The sequence below is a fragment of the Diabrotica virgifera genome, chromosome 8 (genome assembly GCF_917563875.1).
Source record: "Diabrotica virgifera virgifera chromosome 8, PGI_DIABVI_V3a".
NCBI classification, from domain to species: domain Eukaryota; kingdom Metazoa; phylum Arthropoda; class Insecta; order Coleoptera; family Chrysomelidae; genus Diabrotica; species Diabrotica virgifera.
Window position 1 is genome coordinate 197729752 of NC_065450.1, and position 25923 is coordinate 197755674.

Below are 25923 nucleotides of genomic sequence, written 5' to 3' on the forward strand. Positions count from 1 at the left end.
TATCAACTTACAAACTATTCAATTTAAATTTTTTTCAAATCCTTTACCATTTCGCTGTAATCTTCCGTCCCGTTAGTGGTGACTCACCCTGTATATTGAATAATCGTGGAGATAGTATACATCCCTGTCTGTATTCTGTTTAAAGCTGTTCTAAATAGCTCGAGCAATTAAATCACTCTGTGAGGTTGCATAGCCATGACATTCGTCACCTTCCAACACTATGCTTCCTAAAATATTTCCCTGTATGGTATTTTGCAGAAGCTGATATTTTTTTCCTCTCATCACGTGGTCGAAGTTTTGTACTTTTCGTATCTTTATTTCATTATTTAACAGTTCAATAAAAACAGTCAAATCTATAAAATAAGGTGTAAGACAAGGGTATATCCCATCACCATCTTAAAACTAAAAGTAGAGATGAAAAACAATTACTTTTAGATAACTATTAATGTTTTCTCACTGTGTCTTTTATTTTTATTAACAATTCTTTAACATTTTATATGCTATATAGCTATAACAGCTACTAGGATTTTCCCATTGATTTTAACATTTTATGTTGTTTTTCTTGTAGATTATAAAACTTTCTGCAATTTTGTTGCTGCTACAAAGCACTACAAAATCATTGTCGATACCTACTTATGACATGGCACGAGAAGAAAGTATAAGTGTAGGGAACAGTGGTAGTAGCCATTTTGAACAAAGCAACTCTTATAAATCCAGCAGTAGTAGTTCTAGTAGCAGTAGTTACAGCAGTAGTTCCAGTAGTAGTTCCAGTAGTAGTTCTCATGAAGCTAAAGCTGGGAGCTCTCAAACGTACCACCGTGCAATTCACAAAAATTCAGAAGATGCATCTCAGGTTTCTGTGGAAAACCATCATAAAGAAAATGGTAAGTGACTAAGTTTTCAATCTAATGGCATATAAAACAACATAATGTTACTCCACATCCCACCAGACTGAAAACAAGGGGAACCTTCTCTGGTTACACCTCCAAAGCTTCTATAATTTGCAAGCCATAACGGATGCTGAGACTAAGGAAGATGAGGAAATTTTACAATTTATAATTCACGTCCCAACTGCTCAGCGCGGTAAAGTTCCAACGAGAATGGTTCCCTTCGTGCTCCAATCAGAGTAAAGATGTAAATCAAAAATCAATAACCATTTTCAATTTTGTTGCAAAACGAAAATACACCCGCACCATATTCTAGTCCAATCAGAGAGTGCAGCAAGCACCTCTACCTGTTTCGAAACTTATTAATCTCTCATCAGGAGGCACATATGCTGATATTTTTGAAATCTTATATAAGAATTTTCTTGATATTTCTGAAATCTTATGCTTGATTTGCGTTTCGTCTTCAGTTTCGATCTCTTCTATTCCTTGGATGATCAGATTCTTTTTTCTTACTTCTCTTTCTAATACCTCTACCCTTTTTTCTTGAATTTGCAATATTGTTTGAAGTTCTTGATTCTTTTCTTTTAACTCTGTGTTTTCTTCTGTTAGTTCTGCCAATTCTTTAGTAATTGTGTCGATTTTGTCTTCCATTCTCATGTTTTGTTTTTCCAGTAGATCTAACTTTAATAGTTTTTCAAAGATCGCATCAATTTTCTGTTCCATATCTTTACTGCGGTGCATTTTAGTGTATGGTCACCTTTATTATAACAGACCGTATTACTGTTTTAAACAAAAACGTTACTTAGAATGCAAAAAGTTGATGTATTAAAATTGCTTATACTAAAAACTTTTACTTTAATTTTAAGGAATAATTTACTAATTTTGAACTTTTCCTTTTATTAGAAAAATAGAATAATATTTTTGAAATCTTTCTTCTCAAATTTTTCTTTGCATCTATTGGTATATGGTTGACAGTTCTTCAGTTTAAATATAAAGTGTTCATACCCCAATTCACAATTTTTCTGAGAGAGCACTTTTAAAACCGACTTGCTTGTAACAGGCGGCGTCTTTAAAGACTTACCATTTTCAAAAATGAATAACCATTTTCAATTTGGTTGCAAAACAAAAATACAGCCGCACCGTATTCTAGTTCAATCAGAGAGTGCAGCAAGCACCTCTACCGGTTTCGAAACTTATTAGTCTCTTATCAGGAGGTACATATGCTGCTCTCTCTGATCCAACCAAAACAAACCCCGGCGTGCAGTCACGGATTGCAACGAACGAAATGGCATAGATGCCCTAGCGGCAATTGCTAGCAAAAGACTAAGTTTTCAATCTAATCGCATATAAAACAACATAATGTTACTCCACATCCCACCAGACTGAAAAAATGGGAACCTTCTCTGGCTACACCTCCGAGGCTTCTACAATTTGCAAGCCATAACGGATGCTGAGACTAAGGAAGATGAGGGAATTTTACAATTTATAATTCACGTCCCATCTGCTCAGCGCGGTAAAGTTCCAACGAGAATGGTTCCCTTTGTACTCCAATCAGAGTAAAGATATAAATCAAAAATGAATAACCATTTTCAATTTCGTTGCAAAACGAAAATACAGCCGCACCATATTCTAGTCCAATCAGAGAGTGCAGCAAGCACCTCTACCGGTTTCGAAAGTTATTAGTCTCTCATCAAGAGGTACATATGCTGCTCTCTCTGATCCAACCAAAACAAACCCGGGCGTGCAGTCACGGATTGCAACGAACGAAATGGCATAGATGCCCTAGCGGCAACTGCTGATGAGAGACTAATAAGTTTCGAAACCGGTAGAGGTGCTTGCTGCACTCTCTGATTGGACTAGAATATGGTGCGGCTGTATTTTCCTTTTGCAACGAAATTCATTTTTGAAAATTGTAAGTCTTTAAAGATTTACAACCAAAGGTGAAAGTAAATATAGTTCTTTCTACTGTTTTAACTTTTTTAATAATTTCTAAATATTTTTATATATTCGATATCCCCTACTTGTCTTCACTTATTAATGTAAGCATTTAAATTTTTATCTGTTTTTCCCTTATTTAATCTTCCTATATAAATATATGAATAGTGACCCAAAGAGCTATGGAACGGAGAATGCTCAACATTAAGCTCAGTGATCAAAAGTCCAATGAAGAGACAAGAAGACCATCAAAAGTAACAGATATGATCCAGAAGATTGCCATGTTAAAATGGAAATGGGCAGGACATATCGGAAAAATGGAAGAGAACCGTCGGACGAAGCGAATTCTCGAATGGTGACCACAGGCAAGCAAAAGAAGTAGAGGCAGACCTCAAACAAGTTTAACAAAATAGGAGGTGAAGACCTTTAAAGACTTTATAATTTTCCCCTTTCATCCCTTATTGCTACTTCCTGTATCCACTGAGGTGTCAGCCTGAAAGGGGTCATAATTATCAATATACAATAGACACATTTCACATGCCAAACTCCATATTACTTCTTATGACGATGATTTTTCGGCTATAGCTCTTAGACTATAACTAGAAGGTTTATGAAGGCAAGTGTTTCTTTGTTTTTTTATAACCTACAAAAACGTTTAATGTAGTTTTTATTTAGCGTATGGCTTAAGTATATCACAGAATATATTTAGATTTATGCATTATACAATGCATCACAAACAGATGTCCAATTTTTTTATATATTCGATTGACCCTTCGGTTGCCATTACAAAGTCTATAGGGTCGCCTGTGTATGCTCTGCGTGGGCAGTCCTGAACTATGTGACTGATCGTCTGTCTTGCAGCGCCGCAGTCACAAGAAGGCGAGGGGAGTTTACCCCATCTGTGGAGGGAGTCGGCGCATCTTCCACAGTTTGTTCGAATTCGATTAAGGGCTGCCCAAATCTTACGGGGACGTTCAAATTCGCCAGGTTTCCCTATGATGTCCGGTAGACTATGGTAATGCGGATCTGTCCTACTTTCCCGATCTTCTCTCCATCTGGTATTTAAGTCAAAGTTGGATTGCTGCAGCGCTTGAGCAGATTGTAGAGGGGGTAACCTGGATCGGAGACGGTTTCCAAGAATATCGGGGATGTCGATGTGGACTAGAAGCTGGCGACTGTCCATTATTTTGTTATATTCTTTAACCAATGCATGTTCGCGGCGTAGGTTGGGTGGTGCTATATTACTAAGGGTAGGTAGCCACATTGTAGGGGTGGGCTTAATTGTGCCTGTTATCATACGCATAGTACGGTTTAGTTGGGTGTCGACCAGGTGGGTATGCCTGCTATTTAGCCACACTGGAGCACAGTATTCTGCCACCGGATATATCAGGCCAAGAACAGAGGATCTTAATGTTGATGCTGTGGACCCCCATGTAGTGCCGCAGAGTTTCTGTATTATATTGTTGCGTGTTTTCAATTTTGCTGCTGTTTTCGTCAGGTGTTCTCTGAATGTGAGCGTTCTGTCTAGAGTAACCCCAAGGTATTTCGGGTATTTATTGTGTTTTAACAGCTTGTTATTAAAATACACTCGTAATTCTCTGTTTGCCAACTTGTTGTTTAGATGAAAAGCTGATACTTCAGTTTTTGTAGTACTTGGCTGTAGTCTCCATTTCTTAAGGTATTCGCTGAGGATGGATAAGTCATTCGTGAGAGTGATTTCTGTAGTTCCTAAAGATTGGTGGCTTGTTGCAAGGGTCCAGTCGTCAGCATATCCAAACTTCCGAGATTCGGTTTCAGACATGTCAGCAATATAGAGGCTGAAAAGTAAAGGGACAAGGACAGAACCCTGTGGAAGACCATTGTTAAGTTTCATCTGTCTACTCGTCTCCTTTCCCATTATAACCTGGAAGGCTCTGTTGGTCAGCATGTTGTCAATGAGGTTAATTATCTTTCTGCAGGGGATAATGCGGGCCAGTTTAGATATTAATCCCTGTCTCCAAACAGTATCATATGCTGCTGTTAGATCTATAAATACTGTTGCTGTCTTTTGTTTCTTTTGAAAACTAGCTTCTATAAAAGTTGTTAATGACAGCACTTGGTCCGTACAGCTTCGATGAGGGCGGAAGCCAGCTTGTTCAATGGGGACAGTTTCTAGTATCCTGTGACTAATTCTGTTGAGGAGAAGCTTTTCTAATAGTTTATATACCATGCTGAGTAGAGCTATGGGGTGGTAGTTTTCTGGATTATCGTTTTAATGTAGTTTTTTAGTTAGATGCATAGTTTTTAAGGCATTCGCAAAAAATCGTTCGAAAAGGTATTATGTTTCAATGAAAATGGCCAATTTTTAACCACGAATATCTCAAAAAGTATTGAGTTTTCAAAAAAAAATTATCGAACAGTTTTTGCTTCGAATTAGGTTCTCTAGCGAATTCCTTGGTAATTTTAACCAAAAAATTTTGCACCCCTCAGAAGGGGTGGGAACCACCCCCAAGATAAAAGCACACATCGGCATAGGGTAGACTTTGAATTAGGAGATAAAATTTCATTAAAATTAATGCAGTAGGATAGAATTCGGAGGTAATATCCTATTCTTGCTCCCATTGACTGGCGTATTACTGCAAATATTTTATATCCAACAACTCCTCTGTAATTCTGGAATAAACTTTTGTAGCTTTTTTGTGAATTAAGCAAAGTGTAGCTTCTGCCCATTCTCTCGAAATGTATTCTTATTATTTAGACTTTTTCAAATGCTTAATTAGTACCGGTATTCCATTTTTCAACATTTCAGCTGTTATTTCATCCTTTCCTAGGCTCTAATTTTTATTTAGTTCCTCTATTATTTTTTTTCTTAGCCGGTTTTTCTTTTGTTCCTGCTTGATATGTATTTTCCTTCAGTCCTTGTTCTTCTTCATATTCTATTGTGGATATTTCATTTAAGAGCTTTTCAGTATTTTTTACATCTAAGCACTATTTACCCTTACTAAATTATTTCTATTTTTGCATTTGTAGTGTACAGGTTTCCTTTTTCTTATTTTTCACCCATTGATATAAGTTTCTATTTCTCTATTTTTAAAGCTTTCTTATACTCTTTTCAATTTACCTTCATTGTAAGTATTTTCTTTTCTTTGATCTTATGATTGTTTTGGCTTATTTCCTTTGTTCGTTGTATTTTCTCTCTATTTCCTGTGTTTTTTCTTGCAATTTTGAATCTTAATTTATTTTCGTTTATCTAGTTCTATTTTACATATCTCATCAAACTTTTCTTTGTGTTCAATATTTCTATTATTGGCTTGCTAATATTTCCATATTCTGTAATATTATACAGAGAGAGTCTGTAAAGTGGAATAAATTCAATATCTCAAATACTAATTGTTTTTTTGGAAAATGCTCAGACCCGTCGATTAGTATTTCAAATTGTTCTTTTTGACATTCAATAATAATGTATACAGGGTGTCCCAATTTAGAGATATGACGTCATCGTCGATTTTCTTAAATGGCAACACTGTCATTTTGATAGCTAATTTGATAGGGTTTGTAAAGTTATACATAACTGCAAAATATCAAATTTTTATTCTCTACCATTTACAAGATAATAGAACATAACAAAGTTATATCTGTAATTTGGAATAAATTCAATATCTCAAATACTAATTGTTTTTTTGAAAAATGCTCAGACCCGTCGATTAGTATATCAAATTGTCCTTTTTGACATATAATAATAATGTATACAGGGTGTCCCAATTTAGAGATATGACGTCATCGTTGATTTTCTTAAATGGCAACACTGTCATTTTGATAGCTATTTTGATAGGGTGTGTAAAGTTATACACAACTGCAAAATTTCAAATTTGTATTCTCTACCATTTAGATGATAATAAAAAATAACAAAGTTATGAAAAAGAAGTAATCAACTAATAATTGAATTTAATTATTTCAATAAATTAAGCAAAAACTCATAATGTTGCCCTCAATTATTGTCAAATTGTCAATGGGCAACGTTATGAGCATTTGCTTAATTGAAATAAATAAATTCAATTATTATTTGATTACTTCTTGTTCTTCATAACTTTGTTATTTTTTATTATCTTGTAAATGGTAGGGAATAAAATTTTGAAATTTTTCAGATGTGTATAACTTTACACACGCTATCAAAATAGCTATCAAAATGATAGTGTTGCCATTTAAGAAAATCAACGATGACGTCATATCTCTAAATTGGGACACCCTGTATACATTATTATTATATGTCAAAAATGACAATTTGATATACTAATCGACGGGTCTGAGCATTTTTCAAAAAATCAGTTAGTATTTTAATTATTGAATATATTCCAAATTACAGATATAACTTTGTTATTTTCTATTATCTTGTAAATGGTAGAGAATAAAAATTTGATATTTTGCAGTTATGTATAACTTTACAAACCCTATCAAATTAGCTATCAAAATGACAGTGTTGCCATTTAAGAAAATCGACGATGACGTCATATCTCTAAATTGGGACACCCTGTATACATTTTTATTGAATGTCAAAAAGGACAATTTGAAATACTAATCGACGGGTCTGAGCATTTTCCAAAAAAACAATTAGTATTTGAGATATTGAATTTATTCCACTTTACAGACTCTCTCTGTATAATTGTCTGGTGACTATTCTCTCAAATTTACTTTGTTTTTCTTCTGACAGTAGTCTAAAAGGTTTCGTAGCTATATATTTTTTATTGGTTTCTAAGAACTGGTATAAAAGCTTTTTCAATATATAAGGTGATCCAGGTGATCTGAGTATGCATATGGTCTTCTATATATTCTTATGATCGATTTGGTTTACGTTTTTCCGATCTGGCTGTCTTCATGTTCAACGATATATTCGTTTATGTACTTGGTATATTGGAAGTACGTGCTCATAATGATCATATTTCTTTCTAAAGAAGAAATATATTAGGAAGTGAATACTTTCGGTCGTTACTTCATGCAGACTATATTTTCCTATAGTGGGTAGGTACGTATATTTCTTCTGTTCCTACTTTTGCATTAGCATCACCTAGCACTATGTTCACATAGTATTTTGGGAATATTTTTGAATACTATAATACTATATCTATTAGATTTTAGAAGTCATTCCCTTTTTAGGTAGTCTTTGTTTAGACACTTTTTTCCTCAGTGCTTTCCGTCATTAGCTTCTGTATACCTATCTGTTCTTTATTTTTACCTTCTCGTATTATGGCGCTCACATTATTTGCTTCTATTTTACAATGATAAAACTTTATAAGTCAAATAATACTAGCATAACCTGCTATGTTTGTGGATATGAAAATCATATTTGTTACCTTCAATTCAACTACCTAGATATTTTATGTGGCCATCTTCAAAAGGTAGTTCTAGTGATCTGTTGGCTGTTGGTTTTAAACCCCATGCCCTTCTGGCTATTTTTCCACTTCCCATCGTCTAAATTTCTGGTTACAATTACAATCCCATCTTCCCTTCGTATAACATCATAAACACTACGACTACAGTGATTTCTTGATTTACTTATTTGATATTCTGCCTCTTACTTTTTTCTCAGCTATAAATCTGAGGTGCCTAACTTTTTTTAACAGTTCTTAATATTTATCTTTGATAAACATGGATCTTATTTAATGATCTATACTTTTTTTAGGTAAATTTGGACATGCCGCATCCGAAGAATCCAAGTATGCTGTAACGGGAGAATACACACAAGACAAAAACACCCAAAACTACAAGCATTCTCGAAAATCTTTAATAAACGAGCACCAACATGAAGATGAAAGAATTCAACACAAATCTCAAAGTAGTCTAAGAGAAACTGGACAACATTTTGAAGATTTTACAAATGGTCGTAATAAAGTGATCAAAATGGGAGAACATAATCAATTTCATCATATTGGTCAAACTGAAGGTAAATTTAGATTAAGTCAAGATGAAAAGGAACAAAAACATTCTAACGGAGAAGAAAGAGCAGTTGTTATCAATTTAAATATTCCACAAACTGATAGCGCAATAGTGCTTACAGAGTCTGGTTCAGAAAATGGTAGAAAAGTATTAACAGGTAAAAATACCCATCAAATGCAACACACATTTTTGAGGCAAAACGGACACACAGTTAGAAACGGGAAAATGTTACGGGAGCATAGAAAAATGGAAGGAAATATGCACCAAATTATAGAACGTCACGGCGAAAGCCACAGTGGGCTCAAGGTCGCCAGAACTCAAATTGGCGAAAAAGAGATAAATTTTCATAGAAACAATCAAAAAAAGTCTTCTCATCAGACCCATGCAATTACGAACGTCCAGAATCATCACAACGGCGTAAAGAAAAATCACCGCCAAGTGTTTTCGAGTGGAACTGAAAGTAATTCCAAACGAAGAAGAAACATGCACCACACCATGACGGGAAGATATGTTGAAAGCAACCACGGAGTCAAGATCGATAAAGACCTAATCAATGCTCATGTGAACAATAAAAAATGGTCTTCTCATCATACCCATATAATTACTAACAGTAAAAATCGTCAAGAGCTCGAAAAGAAAAATGAACGTCAAATGCACCAAAAAATAAATGAAAGACATGTTGAAAGCAACAATAGACTCAAGATAAATAAAGATCAAACTAGCAAAGTGTCGTCTCATAATACCTACGTAGATTTAATATCTAAGAATCATCATAAACATGGAATGAAAAATGGACAACAAATATTCAGGAATGAAAACAGAGAAACCTCCAAAGGTATTAAAGAAATACATAGCAATAGAGACAAATTTGAACACCACCAAGATCACAACCGAAATAGTGAACATCGATTCCATGGTAGCAAAAAGGAACAAAAACTTTCAATTAGTGGATCTGAAGACACCCACAAGAGCTCTGAAAGTGTCACAAACTTGATGCATGAAATACAGAACCAGAATATCTTAGAAAACTTCAAAACCAATAATCGACATACACTTGATGGAGAAAATGGGAAAGATATTACAATTAAAATTACAGGAGTTATTGATGATGATCTTAAAGCTTCAAATAAAGCTTCTTACCATGACATGAGCTCAAGTCAACATCAGATACAGCAAATACATAAAAATGAGGGCGTTAGAAGTAAAATTGAAAACACAGCTTCGAAGTATGTTGCAGAAACTGACATTCATCAAAGAAAAAATGGTCATGTAGTAGACTCCTATGAAGTTGACAATATTCAAAATAAAAATAAACAGCACAATAAAAAACAAAGTACTAATTTATTTATTGAAGACATGGGTTCAAAAATCGAAGAAGATGGGAGTGTTTCGTATCACAAAGCCACTAATAAAGAAATTGAGCGCGACACTCAAAGTAGAGAATATACTAAGTCAAGTGAGTATGGTAAGAAAAATGATAAAGAAATATCTGTTGGAGATACATATGATCTTGATTCTGAAACTAGCAATTTAGAAAAATACTCAAAAACATTTAGTAAATCCGAAGGTTATCAGTATCACCATCGAGAAGGAAGCGCTAAACAAACAAAGATAGATAAAACTGGCCACAGCTTCGAGTTAAATAATGGAAAAGATATCATATCAACTATAAACAGTTATGAAACGGTTGGAAAATCTAATTCAGATAACAAATATAAAAACCAAAGGATTACTAGCCATCATAGTAAAGATGATGAAGGATATATTACTCTTACTTTACAAGATTCTGATACAAAGAATCATGGAAATAAATTTCATACACAAAAAGAAGATGAATATCACCATTACAAAAAACAGGGAAATGGTGTGAGTCACAGTGAAGAAGATAAGACGGAACTTGTTACTATAGGGGAAGGTATTGATATGCAGGATCAGGAAAATCAGTATCATAGACAAACAGCAAATGAAAAACGTACGAGTTTGATCCGAACTGGAAAGATCTCTACAGATTTGTCCCATGAATCTAGTAATTTGGAACTAAATAATCAGCACAATAATAATCAGCGAATATTTAGAGACAAACAGAAAGAAATCGTTGCCGAAGATTCTTATACTCATTCAAAATTATTAGACAGTGATTATCTACAGGAATCGGTAAAGAGAGCTAGTAACAACCAGTACCATGGAGATATACATAAAAATAATGTTAAGGAATCAAGTTCAAAATATCTGACATCAAATAGTAAAAACAGTGACGATGTTACAATAATTGAAGAACAAGAAGGTGGATATGAAAATAAAGGTCGAAGACATATGATTAAATCCGAAGATCAGTCACGATTTACTATCCATAACAGTCAAGATTTTGGAACTACTGTAGCAGAAGAAGGGACAAAAACAAAAATGGAAGGAGGTCATCAGCATGGAGCTCAAATAACCTTCACCTTAGATGGTGATCTTGGAGACTCTACCTACCGCAACGTCTTCAAAACATCTGGCCAAACTGTAAAAAAACAAGTCCTTGGTAAATATTTTGAAAATGGACAAGAAAATAGTGAAGATGGAAGTGTAACTAAGTACAAAAGTATAATAAATCCATCAAAAAGCCTCACTTTTAGTAAATCTTTGGAACAAGTTGGAGGAGATACCTACCACGTAGACGTAGATCAAGATTTTTCTCCTCAACTTGGCAAAATGGTAGTAAAAGCTGCAAAAATTGTACAACCACCCACAGTTATAGTTGAAGAAAGTTATGGACGCTTAAACAATGATGGAATGGATGAAAATGCTATGAGTAACAGTTTAATCCATAGAACTTCAAGTTACTCGGAGCAAAGTGCTAAGCATAGCTCAAAACATGTTGTTAGTGAAGTTCATGGAGAAAAATATACTGGCACTGGGAGTGGAATTAGTAGTGGTGATATAAGTGGGCAAGAAATGTATGAAGTAGATAACGTAATGGGTAGTCAGCTTCATGGAGACAGGCTGAAGGGAAACATTTATAGAAACAATAACAAAGCAACAGTGATCAAAAATATCGGAGTTTATGGAGACATGCAAGGTAAATGTAATAGTTTTTCAAAAAGACAAAATGATTATTCATTTATTGGATATTTCGGTTTCTTCACTTATCTGTCTATCACTTACCCTCTCCCATATTTTTTTTTGGTGTTAATAAGTAACTTTATGGTCCAGTAGTTTGTACATTATATATCTCCTCACTTGATTTTGTAAACATGTGCTAATATACTGTTTTTCCATTCTTCTGGCATTTGTCTAACTTTCATAATTGTATTAAATAGATTAGGTAGCCAACTTGTTCTTGTCTTTCCTAATGTTATCCATACTTCTCCAGGAATATTATCTGGCCCGACTACATTTCCTTTCTTTATTTTTTGAAGTTCTCTCCGTTAACTCAACTGCTATTCTCTTAAATTCTTCTTTTAATAAACTGTCAAAATATTTTTTTATCTCTTTTTGAAATTATTTTCGTAAATTAGTCTTTTATTATTTTGTGTTAACAAAATAGTATTACCAATGTGTTACTCTCACATTACTTGATATACAGGGTGTCCAGAAACTTTACCGACAAACGAAGACAGGAGATTCTTCAGATAATTTTAAGATAATTTAACCCAATTCACTTAGTCCGAAAATGCTTCCTAAGGGAGCTAGAGCTCTTTGAAGATGGCGTCTTGTAATTAGTTTTTTTTTAAATACCTCTAGAACGCTTCTATTTAGAAAAACAAAAATTGGTACGCGTATTTATCTTCAAGATATAAATCTAATCCATCTATTGCAAATTTCTAGTACCGATCATAGGCGTCCGTTTTGGGTAGGGCAACGGTTATTTTATCGCATAACTTTTTAATATTTAACTTTTATGCATTTCTGACACTGTATTATTAAATTGTGAAGTATTATAGTACTAAAAGGTACTCTTTTTTAAATCGGTAGGACACACCGTTTTCTAGAAAAATCGATTTGAAAATTTTTCGCTTTTGAATTAAAAAAAAATTTAAAAAAAAACTGTTTAGAAAGACAAAAACTGGTACATTAATTTATATTCCAGAGATAAATCGATTTCATTAAGAGGAAACAGTAGCGATCAACAGGTAGCAAAAACGCGTTCCAAGATTGCGGCTGTAATTTTGAATATTTTTTCGAGATATTTGGCACACGTATTCGTAATATAATAAAGAATGGCGGTACAGAGCCCAATTTGAAAAATATAATAATATGTGGAAATTACTCTATAATTAAATACAATATTAAAAAAACGAGCCTGTACCGCCATTAAGAAGAACAAAAAATACACTTTCTTCAAATAAACTTTTTTATCCGATGCCTAGATTTTGTGTCATTTTGGAACTACTAAAATTTTTAATTTCATTAGTAGTTCCAAAATGACACAAAATCTAGGCAACGGATAAAAAAGTTTATTTGAAGAAAGTGTATTTTTTTGTTCTTCTTAATGGCGGTACAGGCTTGCTTTTTTAATATTGTATTTAATTACAGAGTAATTTCCACATATTAATATATTTTTGAAATTGGGCTCTGTACCGCCATTCTTTATTATATTACGAATACGTGTGCCAAATATCTCGAAAAAATATTCAAAATTACAGCCGCAATCTTGGAACGCGTTTTCGCTACCTGTTGATCGCTACTGTTTTCTCTTAATTGCAAATTTCTATTACTGGTCATAAGCGTCCGTTTTGAGTAGGTCAACAGTTATTTTATAGCATAACTTTTTTGTCTTGAATTTTTGAGCATTTTTGACACTAGATTATTAAATTATGAGGTATTCGAGTACTAAAAGTAACTCTTACTTTATGTTGCTAAAATACTTCGTTTTTTGTTGAAAAGTTCTTATAATTTTTTTTCAAATTCCATAAACGAAAAACTTTCAAATCGATTTTTCTAGAAAACGGTGTGTCCTACCGACTTAAATCAGAAGTACCTTTTAGTACTAGAATACCTCACAATTTAATAATCCGGTGTCAAAAATGCATAAAAGTTAAGGACAAAAAAGTTATGCGATAAAATACCCGTTGCTCTACCCAAAACGGACGCCTATGACCGGTACTAGAAATTTGCAATGGATGAAATCGATTCATCTCTGAAAAGTAAATATGCATACCAGTTTTTGTTTTTCTAAATTGAAGCGTTCTGGAGGTATTTAAGAAAAACTAATTTCATGACGCCTTCTTCAAAGAGCTGTAGCTCCCTTAAGAAGCATTTTCGGACTGGGTGAATTGGGTTAAATTGTCTTAAAATTATCTGAGGAATCTCCTGTCTTCGTTTGTCGGTAGAGTTTCTTGACACCCTGTATAGGATGAGTCTGTAGAGATATTTCTAGTTTGGATCAACCTAGTATGTTGCTAATTCAAGCATATCAACGTTAGCTTCATTTCTAGTTCTAAAGCTCATTCCGTCATGTATTGCTTCCTATCCTGTTTTTTATTGGCCGACATGTGCATTAAAATCACCTCCTATTGAAACTTTCTCCTCTGACGGAATAGCACTCAGTATGTCTCATAATTAATTATAGAAATCATTCTCATCCAACCCTGTTCGGGTATTTTTCTCTTTTATTATTGGATTTTATCGCAGTATTATTTTGCTCTTATGTTGACATTACATAAATCAATTAATAAATCAAATTTGAAACTTCTTTAAAAATCGGTTCATCCTTCATCAATATTATCTTCTTTTTAAATCGTCTTTTGTATGTAGAAATCGAGTATTTATGTCTTTATAGAGACACATTTTAGGCATTTTAGAGCTAGAACTAGTTTCCTTGTTCATGTTATATTCCATTTCCAGCGCTTTGATGATTTTCCCTGTTCCGTTGGGTCAGCACTTCTTAATAATTTAATTAGTTTTAGGTATCAATTTGCACAATTTTGCAATATTTAAATTACTTTCTAATATTATTAATTTTTTTGACAGATACCCAAGAAGATTGGAAGATGGATAGGTTAGAACAGAAGCATAGACCAACTCGATCAGTATCTTTCAGTCTTCCCGAAGACACATTTAGTGGATTCAAAAGCACATCTTTCCAGCAATCGGGCAAACAATTTGGTCAACAACAAAGCTCTGTTACATTTAGTGGAAATTCTGGTCAAAAATACCAAATCTACCAGAAATCTCAGCCTTTAGTTTGGTCTGTTCAATCTGGTGGACAAGAAGTTAATGGACAAGGTAGTGGGTTTGTTCAACAGAGCTATCCTGATGGCAATGTGAAATTTTCCAGCTTGAAATGGAATAGTCAAGGCGGTAACCCTGGAGAACAAAAGTTAATATTTAATCAAAAGATCTCTGATACTGGTCATTTATTAACCGGCCATGATGTTGGACATTTGGGGAAGGGTTTTCAAGGAGCTAAGTCTACATCTAGTTCCTTTAATACAATTGGAATAAGTCAACAAGGTAGTAGTCTTGACAGCTTTGTTGTCGATGATGACCTTAAAGATTCAAATAAAGCTTCTTACCATGGCATGGGCTCAATTCAGCAGCATAAACAGCGTCTACACACAAATGAGGGCTTTAGAAGTGAAATTGAAAACGCAGCTTCGAAGTATGTTACAGAAACTGGCATTCATCATAGAAAACATGGTCATGTAGTAGACTCCTATGACGTTGACAATATTCAAAATAAAAATAACCAGCACACTAAAAAACAAAATACTGATTTATTTATTGAAGACATGGGCTCAAAAATAGAAGAAGATGGGAGTGTTTCGTATCATAAAGCCACTATGAAATCTAAAGAAATTGAAGATATCACTCAAAAACAACTTGCTAAGTTAACTGAGTACAGTAAGAGAAATGATGATGAAATATCTATTGCAGCTACAGATGATCTTGATTCTGAAACTAGCAATTTAGAAAAAGACTCATATTATAAAACAGTTGGTAGATCTGAAGGTCATCAGTATCAAACTAGAAAAGGAGGCGCCAAACAAACAAAGATAGTTTATAAACCTGGCCGACATATCGGGATAAATAATGGAAAATATGTTACACCAACTATAACTAGTTATCAAACTGTTGAAAAATCTAACTCAGATAACAAATTCAATAACCAAAGAACTATTAGTCATCATAGTGAAGATGATGGACATATTACTTTTACAGTACAAGATTCTGATACAAAAAATAATGGAAATCAATTTCATACACAAAAAGAAAATGAATATCACCAATACAAACAACAGGAAAATGGTGTTCGTAACAGTGAAGAAGATAAGACGGATCTTGTTACTATAGGGGAAGATATTGATATAAAAGCTCAGGAAAATCAGTATCATAGACAAAAAACTGGAAAGATCTATAGAGATTCTTCCTATGAATCTAGTAATTTGGAATTAAATAAACAACACAATAATAATAATCAGCGAAGATTCAGAGACAAACAAGAAGAAATCGTTGCCGAAAATTCTTATACTCATTCAAAAGTATTAGACAATGATTTTCTACAGGAATCTCTAAAACGAGCTAGTAAAAACCAGTACTATGGTGATAGATATAAAAATATGGCTAAGGAAGCAAGTTCAAAGTATCTGATATCCAATGGTAAAAACCGTGATGGTGTTACAGAAACTGAAGGACAAGAAAGTGAATATGAAAATGAAGGTCGAAGACATATGGCTAAATCCAATGATCAGTCACGAATTTATATCCACTCGGGTCAAAGTTTTGGAACTACTGTAAGAGAAGAAGGGGCAGAAGATATTGGTTATTCAGTATCAACCTTCCCAGAATCGAAATCAAATTATAATACAGCAGGTAAAACTGTCTACAATAAACTAAAACTGAATGAACCAAAGATAAACGTGGAAAAAGGTTATCAGACTGGAGGCCAAATAACCGTCGGCTTAGACGAGGATCTTGAAGACTCTACATACCGCAACGTCTTCAAAACATCGGGCCATACTATAAAAAAACAAGAAGGTCTTGGTAAATATATTGAAAATGAACAAGAAAATAGTGAAGATAGAAGTGTAACCAAGTACAAAAGTATAATGAATCCATCCAAAAGTCTCAGTTTTAGTAAATCTTTCGAGAAAGTTGGAGGAGGTACTTACCATGTAGACGTAGATCAAGATTTTTCTCCTCAACTAATCCATAGAAATTCGGGTTACTTGGAGCAAAGTGCTAAGCATAGCTCAAAACATGTTTTTAGTAAAGTTCATGGAGAAAAATATACTGGTACTGGGAGTGGAATTAGTAATGGGGATATAAGTGAGAAAGAAATGTATGAAGTAGACAACGTAATGGGTACTCAGCTACATGGAGATAGGCTGAAGGGAAACATTCATAGATACGGTAAAGGAGGAACAGTGATCAAAAATGTTGACCTTTATGGAGATATTCAAGGTAAAGATAATTTTTGTTATTAATACTATGTTTTATCTACTTGGAATCTTTTTCTTTTTTATTATTATCTTTGCCTTTATTACCATACGAAATTATCTTCCCTCATTACATTTCTCCACAAGTTTCTGTCTTGAGTCATATCAATATCATTCCCCTTTACCGACATGCCCCACCTAAGTTTCTCCTCAGGTTTTCTTTGGTCTTCCTCCCCTACTCCTCCCAAAACTCACAGATCAGCAATTTTTGGTATTGGGAGATTAATGTCTCGGCACGTTGAATATAATCAAACCATTTTAACCTATGATCTCTCATTTTGGAACCAATTTCTACCACCCCTTAACTTCATCTCCTATATTCATTCTTAATATTATCGTTTTTTGTCACACCACCTTCTCCATCTAAGCAAGCTCATTTCCGCCACATGAATTCGTTGTTCCTCTTTCTTTTTAACTACGCACCAACCAGTTCTGTACATCATAGCTCGTCTTAAGGCGTTTTATAGAATTTTCCCTTCAGCTTCACAATTTTTCTATCATAGAACACATAATTCGCTTCCTTCCACTTCATTCATCCAACCGTAATTCTACTACATGCATCTTCACCTATTTTTCTATTACTCTGTCATACTGATCCTAGTTATCTATAACTATTACTTTTCACAATCATTTCACAATCCAAAGATATCATTTTATTTGTAATAACTCGTGATGCCTAGATATTTAAACATGAACATTCCATATACTTTGTTTTTGTCCTACTAAGTTTTAAACCTTTTTCCTCAAGAGATTGTCGCCACTATTCCGGTGTCTGATCCGAAACTAATGAGAATAAATAAGGACTAAGCACCGAGCCTAGTGCAATTGGACTATCACATGAAATGCAATCGGATTATCCTATACCTGTTCTAACACCAGTTGTTACTCCCTCATACATGTCTCTCACAATCACATATTTACTGGGGGACTTCTTTCTTATTGAATGCCCACCATAGAATATCTCGAGGAACTCTATCATATGCTTTCTCAAGCTCAATAAATAGCATATAAGCGCTTGTTTCTTTATTCCTGTATTTTTTCTAATATATGCTTACTGGCTTACTTCCTCACTAACTGTTGCCTTTCAATCCTTACATTCATGTATGTTTTCCTTCATATCACTCAGTAGATCCTATGATTAATTATAGAAAACTTTTATTTCATTTTCACCTAGCCCTGTTTAAGGATTTTTTTCTTTTATAAATGGATTTTATCGCAGTATTATTTTCCTCTTATATTTACATCAAATCAATCAATAAAAAAACTTCTTAAAAACTCGGATAATTCTTCATCAATATTATTTTCTTTTTAAATCGTCTTTTGTACATAGACATCCATTATTTATGTTTTCATAGAGATAGAGTTAATATATTTTAATGCCAGTTTCCTTTTTTATGTTGTATTCCATTTCCAGCGTTTACATGATCGTCCCTGTTCCATTGGTCAGCTCTTCTTAAGCATTTAATCAGTTTTTGTATCAATGTATACTATTTTGCAATATTTAAATTTACTTACTCCGTGGCGTTACAACCCTTTGTGGGTTTTAACCGACTCAACAACATGACTCCACTCTTCTCTGACTTGAGCAACCCTATCGAATTCTCCACGTCCTTATCTGTCAGGTCTCCTGCTATATTATCTCGCCACTGGAGTCAAGGGCGTCCGCGTGGTCTTCTTCCAGTTGGGACTTCCTCCCACACCAGCCTTCCTGTTCTTTGGTCGAAACGTCTTCTGAGGTGTCCAGCACAATGGGATCTTCTGGACTTTATTTATTTTATTACGTTGTATTTAAATTATTTTTTAATATTATTAATTTTTTCACAGATACCCAAGAAGATTGGAAGATGGATAGGTTAGAAAAGAATACAAAGCTTAGACCAACTCGATCAGTATCTTTCACTCTTCCCGAAGACACATTTAGTGGATTCAAAAGCACGTCTTTCCAGCAATCAGGCAAACAATTTGGTCAACAACAACAGCAGAGCTCTATTACAGTTAGTGGAAATTCTGGTCAAAGATATCAAATCTACCAGAAAAGTCAGCCCTTAGTTTGGTCTGTTCAATCTAGTGGACAAGATGTCAATGGGCAAGGTAGTGGGTTTATTCAACAGAGCTATCCTGACGGCAATGTGAAATTTTCCAGCTTAAAGTGGAATAGTCAAGGCGTTAATCCTGGTGAACAAAAGTTTACATTTAGTCAAAAGGTCTCTGATAATGATGGCTTACTAAACGACCAAGAATTTGGACAATTTGGGAAAGTTTTTCAAGAACTTAAGTCTTCATCTAATGCCTTTAATAGATTTGGTACGAGTCAACATGGTAGTAGTCTTGATAGCTTTCCTACAAATCTAGATTTTCAATCTATTAATGACGATTTATTCTTAAATCATCGTTTTAATGTAGGAAATAGTCTTAGAAATAAAATGAAAGTATTTAAACAAATGAGTACAATTGGACAATCAGGAATAGCATCTGAAGAAAATGGAAAAGTCAACAATATTCTACAATCCAAAGATATAGATCAAAGAAACTTCGATCTCAACTCTTTATTAGACTTGATGAAGCAGCCTAGTGATCAGCAATCTGGAAAAATTTTGCAAATATCTCAGCAGAGATCAGTCCAGTCAGAACAACCATTTGGATTAATATCTAAGACTACAAATACTCAGTTTGGAAAAAAGCCTCAATATGTAAATAGAAGTCCTGCTTTAGACTTACTAACACAACTATATGATCAAAACTCTGGAAAAATATTGCAAACAACACAACACAGATCCTTCCTCACAGAACAGCCGTCTAAACTGGGCATTAAAGCTAGTACCAACGAGTTTGGTCAGAGTAAATCACAGCATCAATCTTATCATGTAACTGACCAGCTAAATAATCTAAATAAATTATTTATTGTGAATAGTGAAGAGGACAAAGGAATAGATCTTCAAAAAAATCGAAGAATTGAAGATTTACTAGACATATTTAGCAAACATTCCAACCAAATATCAAATGGACGACTACAACAAACACAACACAAATCTACGTTAGCTGAGCAGCCAATACAGTTCATGACTGTAGTCACCAATCACCAGGCTGCTCAAAGAATACCATCACAAGAATTTACAACTACACAACTGAACAGCTTGAATCAACAATTTGGTTTGCACCGTGAAGAGACCAAAGAACAAGGATTTCAAGATCAATATAATCATAAAGTATCAGAATTTGGAGATTCTCTAGACTTTGGTGCTAAACAATCTAACCGGCCATCTAGTGTCGTTGTACAATCAGGTATTAGATTGAACAATCTACAAATAGATCATCCCTATACTTTACTTAAGAAAGCTACTACTGATCAATCGAATCAGATAATACAGCAGAGCGGTGATCAGAAACATGTTAAACATCTATATGGTCTTAATGAGTTATTTGATAAGCAACCTAAAATGAACAAAGATCTTGACCTTCAAGAAGACCTGGTTAGTAAACATCACCAGCAAATATCTAATGATATGCTTCAGCAAAATTCACAAGTAGATGCTAGCAATCTTCTTAAAAAAACTACCACTCATGAATCCAGTCAGAAGATGCAGTCTTCTGAGCATAAATCTAGACTTATCACAAGTAGTCAACTCCAATATGCTGAGCAGCCATTCAGTATATTACATACACATACAGAAGAATCAAATCACCAATCTGAAAAGTTGAACAATATGGAGCACGAATCTAGTCACACTAGTCTACAAATTGGTGATGTTAGTCGACCGTATGAAGTGGTCAGAACACAGACAAATCACAAAGTTACCAAAGTTGAACAATCTAGTAAGAGCGAAAAAAGATCCACTCGAAGAGTAACTGTTCAAGGACCTACACTACAGGTGGTAGGTGGATAAGGACCAGGTTGGAATAAATTCATTTTCTCAAGAATGGGCGACTCTGGAGATAAATCCCGAAATAGGTCGATTTTTATTTTTAAATTATATTTTTTTGGCATATTGGCATGATGGCGCAATCGATAATTTTTTTAAATGACAGTAGGGGTCGTGTAATAGCTCATTTGAAAGGTTATTAAATTCTCTATTCAATAATATAAACATTAACAATATTATTTATACAGGGTGTCCAAAAAAATGTTTTGAATTAAATTAATTGAGACAAAAAGAAGAATGTATATAATTTATTTAATTCGAAATACATTTCACTGTTGTCCGAAACCAGGAAAAATGTTTATTTGATAAATAGATATTGTTTTTCGCTTAAATTTAATATTAAAGCTGCCACCCACCTGCCTCTTAGCAGTTTGAACATTTAGTTTAAGCGAAAGGGGTTGTGTGATAGCTTATTTGAAAGGTTCTTTAATTCTCTATTCACTAATATAAACATTAACATAATTATTTATACATGGTGCTTACAATTTTTTTTTTAAATTAAATTAATTGAGACAAAAGAATAATGTATATAATTTATTTAATTCGAAATACATTTTACTGCTGTCAGAAAACATAAAAAATGTTAATTTGAAAAATAAACATTGCTTTTCGCTTAAATTAAATATTCAAACTGCTAATGCCACCTACTGAGGCCACTAAAGCTGCCATCCACCTGCTGAGGCAGGTGGGTGGCAGCTTTAATATTGAATTTAAGCGAAAAACAATATTTATTTATCAAATAAACATTTTTTCCTGTTTTAGGACAACAGTAAATAGTCCATTTTTTCACGGTTTTTGCTCTAAATTTTAAAAAACCCCTTGGTTTGACATGAAATTTGGCATACGTATAGCTTACATGTCAAAGAAAAAAAGTGATATTGTGCCGATGTGTGCTTTTGCCCTGGGGGTGACTTTCACCCCCTGTTGGTGGTGAAAAAATTTATGTCCAAAATAAGTCCGGAAATGGGTAAACTGACTAATTTTAAGTAACTTTTGTTCTATAGAGCTTTTTCGCCAAGTCAACACTTTTCGAGTTATTTGCGAGTGAATATGTTCATTTTTCAACAAAATAACCACATTTTTGGACGGTTTTTCGCAAATAACTCAATAAGTAAGTATTTTGTCGAAAAAAACGTTCTTAGCAAAAATATAGCACATAAAAAAGTAAAAAAAAATGGTGTACTCGTTAGGTCTCTGGATCTCGTAGAACCAGAGTTATAGTCAATGAAAAATAGATTCATGTTCACCAAATTTCAAATAGAATATTTCGACGTGAAATATCCAAAAAATTAAGCACTTTTTGGGAAAAACCTATTTGAACTTTTTTAAAGTGTTAAAAAAAAGATTTATTTCTGTTTTTACAAAAAGTTTCTAGCATTAAATTTAAGCAAGTTACGCTCAAAATAAAGTTGGTCCCTTTTGTTTTTGCAAAAAAAATCGGGAAGACCACCCCCTAATTAGCAACTTAAATGAAATTAATCGTTACCGCTCCACAAATTATTTTACTTATGTTGTGTTTATATGATCTGTAAGTTTGATCGTGTCAAAGTGCTTATTTTTGAAACAATTTGGTTTGAAAGTAAAATTTTTAAAAATTGAAATTTTGAAAAATATGCTTTTTTTTAAAATAACTTAAAAATTGTTAGAGATACCAAAAATCTCGAAAAATAAAAAAAGTCAGATTTGCTTTTCTGAATATCATGTATTTTTTGTTTTTCTGTTAGACAAAAATTGATTAAGATTTGGTGTTTCTAAATTTGCATACATTCGTGATCAGTGACTCGTTCAACCCCTTTTAACTACAGCCCTTTCAATAATAAGGACTTTGAACCGATGAAACTTACAGATCATATAAACAATATATACACGAGTCAAGAAACTTGTGAAGTCGTAACGATTAAGTTCATTTAAGATACTAATTAGGGGGTGATTTTCTCGATTTTTTACCAAAACCAAAAGGGACTAACTTTATTTTGAGCGTAACTTGTTTAATTTTGATGTTAGAAATTTTTTTTATAAATCAAAAATGAAAACAAAATAAAAATGTATACCATTTTTATTCAGTTGCAATGCGAAGGCAAAACAATCTTACTTTTCAATTAGAATACGGAGCGCAGTCCAGTCCTCTGAATCGCGATTTTTTTTAAACACTTTAAATAAGTTGTAATTAATTTTCCCCGAAATGTGCTTAATTTTTGGTTATTTCACGTTAAAGTATTCCATTTGGAATTTGACGAATATGAACCTATTTTTCATTAGCTATAACTCGGCTTCTACTAGGTGTAGAGACGTGATATATACATTTTTTTAAATTTTTTACAGGCTATATTTTTGGTAAAAATGCTTTTTCGACAAAATACTTACTATTTGAGTTATTTACGAAAAACCGTCTAAAAGCGTGGTTATTTTGTTGACAAAATGAACATATTCACTGTCAAATAACTCGAAAAGTATTGACTTAGTGAAAACACTCTATAGAAGAAAAGTTAGGTACTTAAAATTAGCCAGTTAATCCATTTCCTGACTTTCTTTGGACGAATATTTTTCACCCCCAAGAGGGGGTGAAAACCACCCCCAGGGCAAAAGCACATATCGGCACAATATCACTTTTTTCTTTGACTTGTTAGCTATGTGTATGCCAAATTTCATGTCAATCCAAACGGTTCTTTAAAATTTAGAGGTTTTGCAATATTTTACCGTTAAAGAACGGACTAAAAATGTATTTCGAATTAAATAAATTATATAATGTCTCAATTAATTTAATTCAAAAAAGTTTGTTGGGCACCCTGCAAAAATAATTATGATATTGTTTATATTATTGAATATATAATTGAATAACCTTTCAAATGAGCTATCACACGATCCCTATTATTATTTAAAAAAATCATCGACTGCGCCATCACGTCCAGATGGATGACGTCACTAGTATAATATTATATATGCCAAAAAATTGTAATTTAAAAATAAAAACCGACCTGATTTGTAATTTATCTCCAGAGTCGCCCATTCTCGAGAAACTGAATTTATTCCAACTCAAACGTCCTCACTGTACCTACCTATAACTTCAGAGGCTTATATCTTAAAACCATGATTTTTTGGAGCTATGCGCCCATTGAGTCTTCTGTTCTACACATCAAGGACTACCAGAACTAAAAGTTTCAGAGCATTTGACAGAGAGCCATTTCCCATAAGGTTTCTGCGGGGTCCTTTAATGAATTCTGAAAGTAATTATTGTAATATGTATCTAATTGAAGCCAGTGGTTACCTAAATTAATAAAAAATTCACAATTTAATTGGATTTTTTTTAGTTTTACGTATTTTATAAATTGGATCTGTTATGAGGCTTACGATTCTTCAGATCCCTTTCCCTGTGATGGCAGAATTCAGGCAGCAAACAGATGTACGATATGAATATATGAGATATGAGATAATACGAAATGAAACAAAGCAATTGGTAAGAAGAACAAAAAATGAACACTGGGAACAGTTTACAAAAAGGATGGAAAGCGACTTCTACGGAACATAAAAACAAATATTAAGATTCATAAGAAACCAACGGAAAGAAATGGCAGAATTGAAGGAAAACAATAACATACCAGCAAAAGAATGGGAAAGATACTTGACGGAACTGTTTAAAGGAAAGGAAAATAATAATCAAAACAATAACCTACCTGAATTAAGACACTAAATAAAAATCAGTTTTCAGGAAGTAGAGATAGCCATAAATTCACTCAAAAACAGAAAGTCACCAGGACCAGACGGAATAACCATCGAGCTTCTAAAATACGGAGGAGAAAGTATAACCATAGAGATGACAAAACTTATAAAAAAACTAATATTGCACTGCAAGATACCAGACACATGGAGAAACAGCATAATGATACCAATGTTCAAGAAAGGAGAAAAAGAAGACCCCAACAATTATAGAGGTATAAATCTACCACCGCACTTATAAGCTAACCACAAAAGTCCTAACTAACAAAATCAATAAACTAACAATTTTATCAGATGAACAACAAGGATTCAGATACGGAAGATCTTGCGTAGACGCCGTATTTGTACTGAGACAAATCACAGAAAAGGCCATTGAGTACAATAAACCAATATATCCATGTTTTATAGACCTGAAAAAGGCTTAACATTTACTGTATAGAAGAAACGTACCAATCAATATTATACAAACCATCGAAAACATCTATTTTCATACTTAAGTACAGGCAAAGATAAATGGAAAACTAACGCAGTGTATACCAGTAAAAGGGGAGTCAGACAAGGTGACTCATTATGCCCACTGCTCCTAATATTAAATCCTAAATTAAATCCTAATATTATGGTATGTAATACCGAGACAGAAGACGATCTCCAAAGATTAACAAATATCTTCAATACAACAGCCAAGAAATACAACATGATAATATTAGCAGAAAAAACCAAATGTATGAAAACATCTTAATACCCACTACGATGTAAAATCGAAATTGATGGGAAAATAATAAAGCAGGAAGCAACGTTTAGATATCTGCGAATAGATAAAACCAGTTACGGAGATGTTGAAGAGGAAGTACGACAACAAAGCTTAAAAGCAAGTAAAGCGGCGGGATCCCTTAATGACACAATATGGAAGAACAAATACCTAAGACAAGACACAAAAGCAATAATCTATAAAGCAGCAATTAGACCTATATTGACATACACGGCGGAGACAAGACCTGACAAATCTAAAACGAGACGACCACTAGAAACAACCGAGATAAAAATACTCCGACGAATATCAGAGAAAAGTCTGTTGGATAGGGAGAGAAGCGAAAACATAGGAAGATCATGCAATGTAGAAGACATAAATGGATG

General features: G+C 33.6%; 1 protein-coding gene across 1 annotated transcript; it reads left to right on the top strand.

Moving 5' to 3' along the window:
• Nucleotides 1–579: 579 nt before the first annotated feature.
• On the top strand, nucleotides 580–24272 carry LOC126889275 (uncharacterized). The gene is made up of 4 exons (XM_050657390.1): nucleotides 580–884; nucleotides 8479–11793; nucleotides 14688–17120; nucleotides 18980–24272. Exons 1-4 carry the CDS (start codon nucleotides 641–643, stop codon nucleotides 21037–21039), a joined length of 8052 nt encoding a protein of 2683 aa, XP_050513347.1. The 5' UTR covers nucleotides 580–640; the 3' UTR covers nucleotides 21040–24272.
• The last annotated feature ends 1651 nt before the right edge of the window (nucleotides 24273–25923 follow it).